Source organism: Monodelphis domestica, chromosome 3 (genome assembly GCF_027887165.1).
Source record: "Monodelphis domestica isolate mMonDom1 chromosome 3, mMonDom1.pri, whole genome shotgun sequence".
In the NCBI taxonomy this organism is placed as follows: Eukaryota; Metazoa; Chordata; class Mammalia; order Didelphimorphia; family Didelphidae; genus Monodelphis; species Monodelphis domestica.
In genome coordinates this window covers 336,499,140-336,511,583 of record NC_077229.1, presented here as the reverse complement: position 1 = coordinate 336,511,583, position 12,444 = coordinate 336,499,140, and the positions used below count along the sequence as shown (strand labels likewise).

Sequence of the window (12,444 nt, the reverse complement as noted above, 5' to 3'; positions counted from 1 at the left end):
TACAGAAGGAACTATGAACTTAGAACAATGTTTCACAATAGAATTTTTCAGCTCATTAATTTGGTAACAAATATTATTTACCCCTATCTTTGAGAGGAGGGAACACTAGTAATGTTAGAGAAAGGGAAACCTATTTAACCATATGAGTAACAGGAAGTGCTTGAAGTATGAAAAGCATCAACAATTCACAATTCCCCCTTTTGGGGTGTTGTTATGATGCAAGTAGATAATGAAACTGGGCATTACCCTCCTTATCTTCAGGAAGTACATAATGGTTCTTGTTAACTAGGAAAACTTTTAAAATAAAAGGGTTAAATAACCAAAGACTAGTCTTAAAAACTTTCAAGAGTCATTTTTTAAAAAGCTGGACCTCATTCATGAGTTTCTTTCTCTGCTGATTTATGAGATTATATCTAAAGATGGGATCTTCTAATTTTGTTTTTCTCCTGTTATCTTGACATTTTTTTTATCTCATTTGGATGCTTGACCAAGTTCTATCTCCTAGCAAGAACTAGATTTGGGTCTGTTTCAGTACAAGAATTTTCAGCCCCTTTTAGAACCTGCTTCATAACAATAGAGTTTGAGTATGACTCTTAAGAAACACACATTTGGGGGCAATGAGGTGGCTCAGTAGATTAAAGAGCCAAGCCAAAGATAGGAGGCCCTAGGTTCAAATCTGGTCTCAGACAGGTCCTAGCTGGATAACCATATTGCCTAGCCCTTACTGCTCTTCTGCTTTAGAACCAATACGCGTTAGTGATTCTAAGACAGACAATAAGGGTTTGAAAGCAAAACACATCTTTAGCTTGGCCCCACTCACATATATTTTCTCTCTCTCCTCACCTTCCTTCTCCCAGATTACTCCCTTGAGCATCATGCTGTAGTCTCTTTTGTTTGTCTTGAAACTGTCTCCTGGCTTTTGATAGCTCTACTTTTATAGTCAGTGAAAAGGGAAACTCTTTGACTTAAGACTCCACCCTGAACTTAATGCTATTTTGTATTTATAAATGACAGTTCTGTGTCAAGTACTCTACTATTCAGTAGGATTACAAAGACAAAAAAAAAAAAAGATACAGTCCTCACTCAAGGACCATGAGCATGTTGCTATCCTCACTAATTCAGGGGTATACCTATATCAATAAGGTAGTATGGATCTATTTAAGTTTTGAAGTAATAATGATTGCTGGTACCTATAGCCTACTGTCTTGTGGGAAAACATTAGCATTACATATGTTACCTTTTGAGTCTCAATAACTATGTGAGGTAGATATTACAAATATTATTTCTATCTTACAAATAAAGAAACTGGGGCAAGTGATAAGTGATTTGGCAAAGGTAACTTCTGCCTTATTTAACAAAGTATCAATTATAGAATTCCATTTAAAATGGCTCTGATGCTTCCTAGGTGTGTGACCCTGGGCAAGTTACCTTCTTTTGCCTTGGAACCAATGTATAATCTAGAGTCTCGAAGCAAAAAGTGATAAGCAGTTAAGACCCATTTTCCAATTAGATATTAATCAAAAATGAAAATAAAATAGTTCTAAATAAAGTAAAAAAGGGGGGAAATATTTTATCTCACTTTTTTTTTTTAACCCTTACCTTCTTTCTTAGAATCAGTACTGTGTATTGGTTATAAGGCAAAGAACATTATGGGCTAGGCAATGGGCATTAAATGAAATGCCCAAGGTCACACAACTAAGAAGCTTCTGAGGTCATATTTTCAACCAGAACCTCCCATCTGTGGGCCTCACTCTGAATCCACTGAGCCACCCAGCTGGCCCCAATTTCACATTATTCTTTAGGATTCTGTTTGAACTTTTTTAAAAACTGGAGCTGTGATTTTATTGGATCAGGAAACATTTCTTTTTTATTATTATTTGGAAAATTTTATTTAATGAATTTAGAATATTTTTCCAAGGTTACATGATTCATATTCTTTCCTTCCCCTCCCCCGAACCACCTCCCATAGCCACTGGGTTTTATGTGTCATTAATCAAGACCTATTTATATTATTGATATTTGCACAAGGGTGATTGTTTAGAGTATACATCCCCAATCATATCCCCATCGACCCATGTGATCAAGCAGTTGTTTTTCTTCTATGTTTCTACTTCCACAGTTCTGTCTCTGGATGTGGATAGTGTTCTTTGTCATAGGTCCCTTAGAATTGTCCTGGATCATTGCATTGCTGCTAATAGAGAAGTCCATTACATTTGATTGTACCACAGTATATCCGTCTCTGTGTACAATGTTCTCCTGGTTCTGCTCCTTTCACTGCATCAATTCCTGGAGGTCATTCCAGTTCACTTGGAATTCCTCCAGTTCATTATTCCTTTGAGCACAATAGTATTCCATCACCAACAGATACCACAAATTTGTTCAGCTATTCCCCAAGCAAAGGGCATCCTCTCATTTTCAGGAAACATTTCTGATGCTGCTCAACAATTTTTCTGCAACTTAGAATATATGACAGTGGTCGCTAAACATTTTTTATTACAGTCCTCCATCAGTAAACATTTTTAAACATATATTCCTACTAAGTATATGCTTTATAAATTATAAAAATGTACTTCTATGCTGGTAATTATACAGCATACACATAAACAATTTTTTTAAAGGAAGAAAAAAAGATAAAATAAAATTTTAATCCTGAAGTCAGCAAGAATAGCTGGGGCTTATTGAGTAGGTAAATAATACAGCCTCTCATCTATGTAGAGAATGAATTAAAATGAAGAGATAATTAAGGCATAGAGACCAATTAGAAAGCTTTTGTAGTTGTGCAAGCAGGAGCTAACTAGATTCTGAATCAGGTGGCTGTGTGAGTAGAGAGGAGTAGGCAGATGAGAGATACTTAGAGAATGAGGAGATTTGCAAACTACTGTGATGATATGTGGAGTGAGCAAGAAAGAGCTATCAAGGATAACACCAAGGTTGGGATTTTAAGTAACTGAAAGCATTGTGCTACCCTCAATAGAAATAGGAAAGTTCAGAATAGTCATAAGTTTGGGGAGAAAGATAATGGAATAAGTCCTGCCATGCATATTGCAATCTATCCATTTGCTTATACTGTCCAGTACCACCCTCAGTTAAAAGAGGGGAACTTCACAGGATCCAGAGCCACCTTCTAAGGGAAACCTACCACAGGCAGAAGTAATCTGAGAGATATGGTTCAGAAATTTTACAGTGGCACTTCAATAGCTGCTATTGTGAGGGGCCTCATAACATTTAGTTTATAGTTGAGCAATGCCTGGTACAAAAGTAGAGATGGGAAATTGACCAGTGGGAGATATGGGCCAAGTAGAGAAATGTTGAGGGATAAGTGTATCCTGGTGGATACACAGGATAAGCCTGGTGGATAGTCAACCTCAAAATCAGGGTAACAGTTCAAATCTTGTTTCTGACACGTGCTGGTTATGTTTCTCTGGATAAGTCATTTAATTTCTCACTGCTTTAGGCTGTTCTCTCAGATCATAAATTGCAGATCAGTTGCTAATCTTTCATTGAGAACTTCTTTATTAGGAGCTCCCTACCCCAATAAAACCCTAGGTCTGCAATCATGTGTGTATTTTTTGACTAAGAAAGCATCTTTCTAGAGATTATTGTGCTAGGTACTAAGGAAGATAAAAAGTTTGAGTGAAGAGTATGGTCCCTACAGATGTGGCATTTATAGGGGAATAAGACAAATACAGATGACCCTCAAACATATTTATCAGACAATGTATATTGTTACCCAAACGTTCGGTGTATAGTTTAAGCTGGAAGATTTTCTTATTTCTGTTAGATACTATTATATAAAACATATTGTTAGACTATATGTAAGACTGCTTTTTAGGAATATGTAATATAGTTAATTGCCTGAAATGAAGAAAATATATAATAGAGTGTGTGTGTGTGTGTGTGTGTGTGTGTGTGTGTGTGTGTGTGTGTGTGTGTAAAATGTAAATTTGCTATCAAGTCCACTTTTTTATCTTGTATAGATTTCAGTGTACTCCATCTGATTTGTTTTTGTTTTCCTTTGAAAAGCCTTGCAGTAAGAGAATTTCTTTGTCTGGATGATCCACCAGGTCCATTTGATAGCTTAGAAGAAAGCAGGGTAAGTGCTGTATTATACGTCACATTGAAAAGAACAACAAATAAGTACAATATCCATATTGTTCCTAGACTGGCCTGAAAGATTTGTGATGAAAAACAGAATATTATGTTTTTTCAAATTTTATTGTAGTAGTCATTTTCTGTAGAATATATTTACTATTCAGGTCATAGGACTATTTCATTGCAATGAACATTCATATTGATAATCACAGATCTATTCAAGTATGTAAAGGGTTCCACTTATGTTAAAAAAAAATCAACTCTACAAGTATAAGATGAGAGGAGACATGGTTAAACTGAACTTCATATGAAAAAAGATGCAAGGGTTCTAGCATCCTACAAATTTAATGAGGCTTTTGTATAATACAAAGTGTCATTTGTTATCCAAAAAGCGAACTGAATCTTAAGCTGCAGTATTAAAAGTCGAGTGTCAGGAACACAGAATGGTAGTCCTCTGCCCTGATCACACAACATCCAACTTAGGATGTCTAATTAATTCCCTATTACTGAATATAAATCTGAATTACTGTATATTGGTGATATTGTGGGAAAGGATTCTTATTTGGGTAAGGTAGATAAGGTCTCTTCTGTCTCTTAAAACTACATGATTCTAAATATGAAAATGAATCCTATAATCAATCAGATTTTTTTAAGTATATATGATTGCCAAACACTCTGTTAGACTTTGAGGGTACAAGCCTAAAGAATAAAATAATTTCTACTCTATGAATTTATTTGTTTAATGGAGAGGACAAGTACAAATATAAATATATACAGAGATGAATAGAAATTAATTTGGGAAGGGAAGGCATTAGCAATGAGGGTGGGTAGAAGAATCAGGAAAAGCTTCATGTAGTATATGATACTTAAGCTGCTAAAAAAAAAAAAGACACTCTTTGAGGTGGAAAGAAGAATGAAATACATTTAAGTATGGAAAGGAGAAGATAAATAAAAGGGTATGGAGACTCTGAGGAACCAAGGCCAGTTAGTTTTAATCACAGAGTATAGGATTGGTATTCATATACAGTGAATCTGGAAAAATAGGTTAGGTCCAAGTTGTAAAAGTCTTTAAAAGTTAAACAGCAGTTATATTTTGTTCTAAAAGCAATATGGAGTCCAAAAAGTGATTGTGTAAGGGAGTCACATGGTCAGATCTGCACTAAAGGAAAATTACTTTTAATTTTCAGTGTATGTCAAATGGATTGGAATTGTGAGAAACTTAAGAGAGGGAGATCAATTAGAAGACTGTTGAAATAATCTTTTGAAGAGATGATGAGGACTTAAACCAAGATGATGGCTGTAAGTGGAGAGGAATATGAGAAAAATTACAGAGATAGACTAATTGAATTTAGAGCTGAGGAGTACAGGATGGCAAGATTACAAACCTAGGAAAGTAGAAAGATGAGGCTGCTTTTGACAGAAATAGACTTAGAAGAGTCAAGCATTTTATAAAGGAAGAAGATAATTAGGTTAATTTTCTACACATTGAGCTTGAGATGTCTCCAGGCCATCAGTAGAGGACATTGGACAGCATCTTGGAGAACTGCCTGCCCACACTTAATGAGTTTGTCTTGAATAATGAACTAGCAAAGGAGATTGAGATGAGGCTAGTCAAGAAAGAAGAAAACCAGAAGAGAATATTATTATGAAGACCCAGAAAGGTGAGAGTGTCCAGGAGAGAAGAGTAGTTTAAAAGTTTCAGATGCATCAGAGAAGTCAAGGATAAGGACTGAGAAAAAAATCATATTTGGTAACTGTGGAGGGAGCAGTTTTAATGATGAAGTCAAAAACAGGTTGAGAAGTGGATGGGAGAGGAAGTGAAGGCAGTGAGTATAGATTGCTTTTTCTAGAAGTTTGGTTTTAAAGGAAAGGGTGGATGAATCCAGTGAAAGTTTTGGGTGAGCAGGTTGGTTTGTTTTCAAGGCTAAGAGAAACTTGGGCATATTTTAAAATAATCAATAGAGAAGCTGAAGTCTTGAGCAAGGAGGATGATTGAGAATAGGGTCTACTAGAGAAGATAAAAGGACATGGGGTTCAAGTATACATCTAGAGATCTTGGCATAGAGTTGGTCAGACTATGGAGAAAGAAAGAAGATGAAAAATGTCAAAAGGTACATATAAAGAGAATCAGAAAAGGAGTTTACATCAAATGGCCTCCTTTTCTCAATAAACAAGGTCCTCAACTGAGAAGTGGGTGGAGATGAAAGTGTGGGAAGTTTGAGATGGGGGGAAATGGTTTGGAATAGCTTTTGTGAGAAAGGTGATATGTTACCAATTAGGGTGGTATGAAAGAACTGCCTTGTTGCAGTGAGAGTAGAATTGAATCTAGGTTACTTAAATCTGTAAAGAATCTAATCAGCATAGTTGTGAAACTTGCTGTAGTTGTGTTCAGGTTGTACTTAGGAATAGAGGAATCCGATGATTAGAGTAATCAAAGCCTATGGTAAGAGCTAAGTAGCAATAGAACATGGGGGCAAGGATTGAGAGGAAAGAGATTGGGGTAGTTTTAAATTGAGTTTAGGTTGGAGAGGTAAGGAAATTAATTCAGAATGGGGGGAGGGGGATGGTGGTAATGTCCTGAGAAAGTACTGAGGAGAAGGGAAAAGGATTTGACTTTTCAATGAGAGCAAAAAATAATTTTAGAAGTATACAGGGAGAGCTGAAATGATAGGAGAATATGTTCAGACAGGGCAGTATCAGTTTCTAATTAGGGAAGTGGGATTCTTGACAGTAATAGTGAGATCTGGTGTTAGACAATACTTTTGTGACTAAAGTAGAGTGGTGTAGATTTAAGGAGGCTGAAGAACTAGAAATTTGAGTAGTTTGGAGTAGTTGGCGTATCTGTGGATATTAGTTTCCTTAGGGTAAGATGAGGAGTTGGGAAGTAGAGAAAGTTATGGTGAGCCAAATGCTGAACTCCTTGAAAAAAGAGAGACTACCCTGAGAGTTGGTATACTTTTGGTACCATAATTCTGCCTGGGTCTTACAAGAAAAGGGAAATTAATACTTCCCAAAAAATTTCAGAATTGTACTTATATCTTTTATGTACTGAATTTTCCTTCATTCATATAGCCAAAATAATAAACACTGATCACAACACTAAGCCCAACTATCTTAGGGAAGTTAATGTCAGTATGTCTCATAAATTCAACTTGTCCCTGGTGTAACTCAAATTACTTTAACTGACGTCTGCCTCAGTGACACATATCTTTAAACAAAAGCTTAGATTCTTAAGGCAGACTTAGTAATAATAGAATATCTGGATAAGTGGTACATATAAATAGTTACTCACCTAATTTTAAATGTAACTCTTCATGTTTGAAATGGACTGTGCTTTATTAGTGGAAGTATCAGTTTGCTGTACACCAGGTACAGTGAATCACTCAGAGACCAAGAGTCTAATAAATAGCCCTTTTACTAAAACTTGTTTCAGTGCCCACAGGTAGAGGCAGCTCTCCAAGACAGCTACAAAGCAGCTCAGGAAGATAGAAACAAATGAAAGTCTCTGGCAAGGAGGTTCCCTGAGCCTCAGAGACTGCTAAGTGTGAAGAATTAATTGTCTTCATATTCCTCCAGTCTAAACTCTTAGAGATATCTCTTCTCATGTCCCTCCCACCTAGGAACAAAGTTGACCTAGGACTGTAACCAAAATTTCCTAGCTTCTAGCAATCTCCCCTGGGGCTGTAGGGAGTATAGAGGTGTTCACTCAGCCCTTCCAGTTTCACCAGTGTATTGGCCCACATCAGGATTTTGTTTGTTTGTTTTTTTCCATTAAATTTTTTTTTGGTATTACAGTAGGATTATAAACTTAAATTTATTAATTTAGGCACCTCTTTAATAAGTAATAACTATAAAGGATTGAAGCAATATCATAAATTACAAATATTAGTTACATTTTATGTAATTATTAAGGTTTAAAATTATATGAAGAAGAGTTAGGGAGGGTCCTATAGCCAGAATTCTTAATATTGAGTCCATTAATTTTTTTATTAAATTTTATTTTTTCAATTCCATATAGAAAAAAATTTTTTTACTATTCTGACATTTTGTGATTCAAATTCTTTCTCCCTCCTTTAGTCCCCTCCTAAAAGCAGTAAATAGTTTAATATAGGTATACTAGTCTTTTCATGTAATACACATTTCTATATTCCCCATGTCATAATAGTCAGATTCCAATAGTTCCTTCAGCTGTGGATAGCATTTTTTTGTTGTTGTTTTTTTGTTATCCTATGTCCCTTAAGGTTGTCTTGGAACCTTGTTTTAGTCCATCATACAGTATTTATATATTGTTTTCTTGGTTGTGATCACTTCACTTTGCATCAGTTCATGTAAGTCTTTTCTAATTTTTTTCTGAACTCATCCTGTTCATTATTTATTTTCTTTATTTTTTTTCTCTATAAACCCATACATTTTATTTTACGCATTTGAAAACATTAACTTGACTTCATTGGCATTTGGTGCTGCCCTGAGGGTTTGTGACAGGAAAAAAGTCACGAATTCCTGGTTTAATCCAGCAAATTTCATGGAGGAAGACACTGAAGGGCTATAGAAAGCCAACTTCAAGTTGGGAGCAAAGCTAAGATTTGAGCCCACATCATAGGGATACAATCTGTGTATATCAGAGATCATTAAACCCAACCCCTTCTCATTTTACAGAAAAGGGAAGGGACTTGTCTGAGATTAGATTTGAATCCAGGCCCCCAGATTCCAAGTCTATTCATCCCGAAACAGGCTCCCAAAGGCTCCAGCTTCTGATAGCCAAGCAGTTCTACCCATTTTCATGAAATCAGGGGTTCCTTCTTGTTACTTTAATGTAAAAGTCAGACATTGGCTCTGAAAGGAAGCCTGCTAACCTCCTCTTCCAGGGTCTTCTAATGAGTCACATTTCCCCACAACTATTATCTTTAAGAAATTTCCTTATAGTTGGGAAGGGTTAAATTGGGGGGTGGGGGGAACAGGAGTTTTATCAAAAGCCAGTGGGCAATTTATTAAACGCAAAACACTTAGTTTATTATTAGGAAATGCAGATAGGAAATCAGAAGAAGGAAAGTGAAAGTAATCATATTGTAGCTTGTAGCTAATCCCCAGATCCTGAAGCCCTCATCTACTCTCCCTATCTAATAATATAACCACTATCTACCTTATCTACTCACATTATTAACAATAAGGCTATTAAGGCCTTAAATCCATTTCTCTGACTCCTCACAGTCCCAGAGAGCAAGCCACACACACGCAGTCTTTCTCTTCTCTCTCTCTCTCTCTCTCTCTCTCTCTCTCTCTCTCTCTCTCTCTCTCTCTCTCTCTCTCTCTCTCTCTCTCTCTCTCTCTCTCTCTCTCTCTCTCTCTCTCTCTCTCTCTCTCTCTCTCCCCCCCCCCCACCCTCCCTCTCCCTCTCTCCCTTTCCCCTCTCCCCCCCCCCCCTTCGGGGACCCAGAGACAAAAAGCCCCTTTTCAGCTGTCTCCAGCTGACTCACTCTCCTTGTCCAGACCCTTCTAACTCACTGACTGACAAGTGGAACAACAGGGTGTCTCCTACTGAAAAAAAGGTAGAAATTAATAAAAAAAGTATCTTAACATGGTGCAATAGTTTTCTATTACAACCATATACCACAGCTTGTTCAGCCATTCCACAATTGATGGACACCTTATTACTTTCCTTTTTTTTGACACTGCAAAAAGAGCTGCTAAATATATTTTGGTATAGGTAGGTCTTTTTTCACTGTCTCTAATCTCTTTTTAGGATACACTCCTAGAATTAGTAATGCTGGGTCAAAGGGTATACAGTGTTTTATGGCCCTTTCAATATGGTTCCATTTTGCTCTCCAGAATGGTTTTATCAGCTTACAATTTCACCAAGACTGCATTAATGTCCCAATTTTCCCATATCCCTTTCTGCATTTGTCATTTTCCTTTTTGATCATATTAGTTGGTATCTCAGAGTTTTAATTTGCATTTCTCTAATCAATTGTGATTTGGAGCATTTCCTCATATGACTATAGTTTTAATTTTTCATTTGAGTGTCCATGAACTTGAAAAAAATTTTAACTATTTCATTATAATTGGTTTCTTTTGTTTATTTTTATGCCTTTAAAAGCATTATTCTGAGAAAGGGTCCATAGGTTTCACCAGACTGCCAAGAATATCCTTGATACAAAGGTTAAGAACTTCTCTGCTCTAGATAATAGCTAGTCTATGCATCTACTCTATGTATCATCTTTAAAGGGAGGAGGAAGGGAGAGAGAAGCTAATTATTTAAGCACTTTTAAGATTTACCCTGGAGGAAGGAGCATACTTTTTTTAAAATCTATTTTCCATTCAAAAGGATTTAAGTGGATACTATATATACTTGTTGTTGGGTTAGTGTGCATTTATACCCACATATATTATATTTTCCACACCATAAAACACATCCTACAATTTAAAATTTTCCAAGATGTTTCTTGTGGCTCATGATATACTAGATTTCAAAATCCTTCTCTTATCCCTTTATCTTTTGTTTCATGATCACTGTTTAATTAAAGAGGGGAGGCCTGGGGCTAAAGACATAAAAATGGGAATTGTCATTGAGACCTTAATAAGTGTGGATTAATTGATTCTCAAGTGCCCTTCCCATAGTAGCTGTTCAAAACTTTTCTCTCCAAGGTTCACTCTCTAAACCCTATTCTCTTTGCTGTGGATTTTGACTGATACTTAAAAAAGTTTAGGTCATTGACTATAAGCTCCCTATCTTCCCATTCTCTATATTTTGAAACTCCTTGACATATTCCCTTTTTCTTTTCTTTTTGAGACAATTAAAAATACCAAGCCACTGGCATCTGGGTAGGATTATCAATTTATTTATTAGGCTAGAATTAACAATTAATTGCTCAGTGATCTCTCCTGATTATCAAAGACCACAAAGTCCCCTTGTCAAGCAGATCCATAAAAAGACATTGTGGGAGCTCATTCAGCCTCTCTTGAACCTAACAAGACATTTCTAATTGCTAAATAGCCAATGGAGAGGTAGTCCATCAAAATTCTCAACCCTTCCCCATCTCCTGGGAGATGGTAAGTGGTAGGCAGTCTTGTATTTAGTGTTATATCATATCATTAGTAATAACTCCTAGTCTAAACCAGTTCTTTTTGAATAAGATAAGCTTCATTATTTTCTCTTTCTGTTACTGGGGCAGCGAGGGTTTGGGGGGGATTTGAGGGGGTGGTTACAGAAAGACCATTCCTTGCAGTTCTCAAGTACAAAGGAATGAGTACAAAGTCAAAGAACTGATTTGAGCCTCTAATTCAAATATATAGAATATAGAAGATATAGAAGTAATTCAATATAGTAAAAGTAAATCCTCTCATCTTTTACTCCAGAATCTGACAAAGAGATAGTCTCCTGGCCAAGCCCAAATACCATTTGCTAGGATTTCTACTTTCTCACTTTTTTCCCTCATCTCACTTCACTCAGATATGTGCCCCTATCAACTTCTTTTTCTTTGTTCATCTATTCCTTTTTTTCCCCAAATACACACAAAAACCGTTTTCAGAAGTTTTCTGACATTTTCCACTCCAAATTTTATCTCTCCCCCTGCCCAAAATAGTAAACAATCTGATATAGATTATACAAGTGCTGTGACATCATCTCCTTCTCACATAGTGGTGGTCATTCCCTTTGTCAAAACAAACCCTCAACACATACCCTTGATCCATTCTTTCCCATATTCTCCAGCAGATTACTCCCTTAATCATCCTTTTCTCTCCCCTTACTGTTCAGTGGTTCCTTGTCTACTGACTGCTTCACTACTATAGAAATAACACACATCTCTGCTATCCTTAAAAAGATCTCCACTTGATCCCACCATTTCTGTTAGCTATATATTTCTGCATTCAGGGTATCAAGATATTTATTGGAAAGCACTGAACTCATTGGATGGCATCTCCCATTAAGAAAAACATCCCAAACATTATTTCTGTATGTCAGTTGTTTATGGCTTTTTTTTTTAAATCTCAAAATAAAGGAACTATAGAATTATGGAACCTAATACTATTTGAAACTAGCATTTGATAAACCCCAAGTATTTTTTCCTTGTTCCTGTGTGCATGTCTTTTATAATAGGCAGTAATTTTAGATATAAATGATTAGTATATTAAAGGCTTCTGTTTCTTCTGAAATTGTTTAGTAAGCCTTATAATAGCTAATAGCTATTATAGAAAATTAAAAGGTTAATTTCAGCCCAGGGCATATCAAATTTATCTCAAATTTCAAATTAGCAGGATGCAAATTAATGAGATTTTATTTTGCCAATTTATTTAATTTTGTAGAAAGACTTATTAAATAGACAAGCTTTTATAACTGAAGTTGTATTAAAAAGT

General features: G+C 35.9%; 1 protein-coding gene across 2 annotated transcripts in view; it reads left to right on the top strand.

Moving 5' to 3' along the window:
* SNX16 (sorting nexin 16) overlaps nucleotides 1-12,444 on the top strand; it is a 32,732-nt gene that overhangs the window by 11,970 nt on the left and 8,318 nt on the right. For both annotated transcript variants that reach the window (XM_001377115.5, XM_007486898.3), the window contains exon 5: nucleotides 4,024-4,093. In XM_001377115.5, the coding sequence (XP_001377152.2) occupies nucleotides 4,024-4,093 (70 nt within the window). The remainder of the gene's footprint in view (nucleotides 1-4,023; nucleotides 4,094-12,444) is intronic.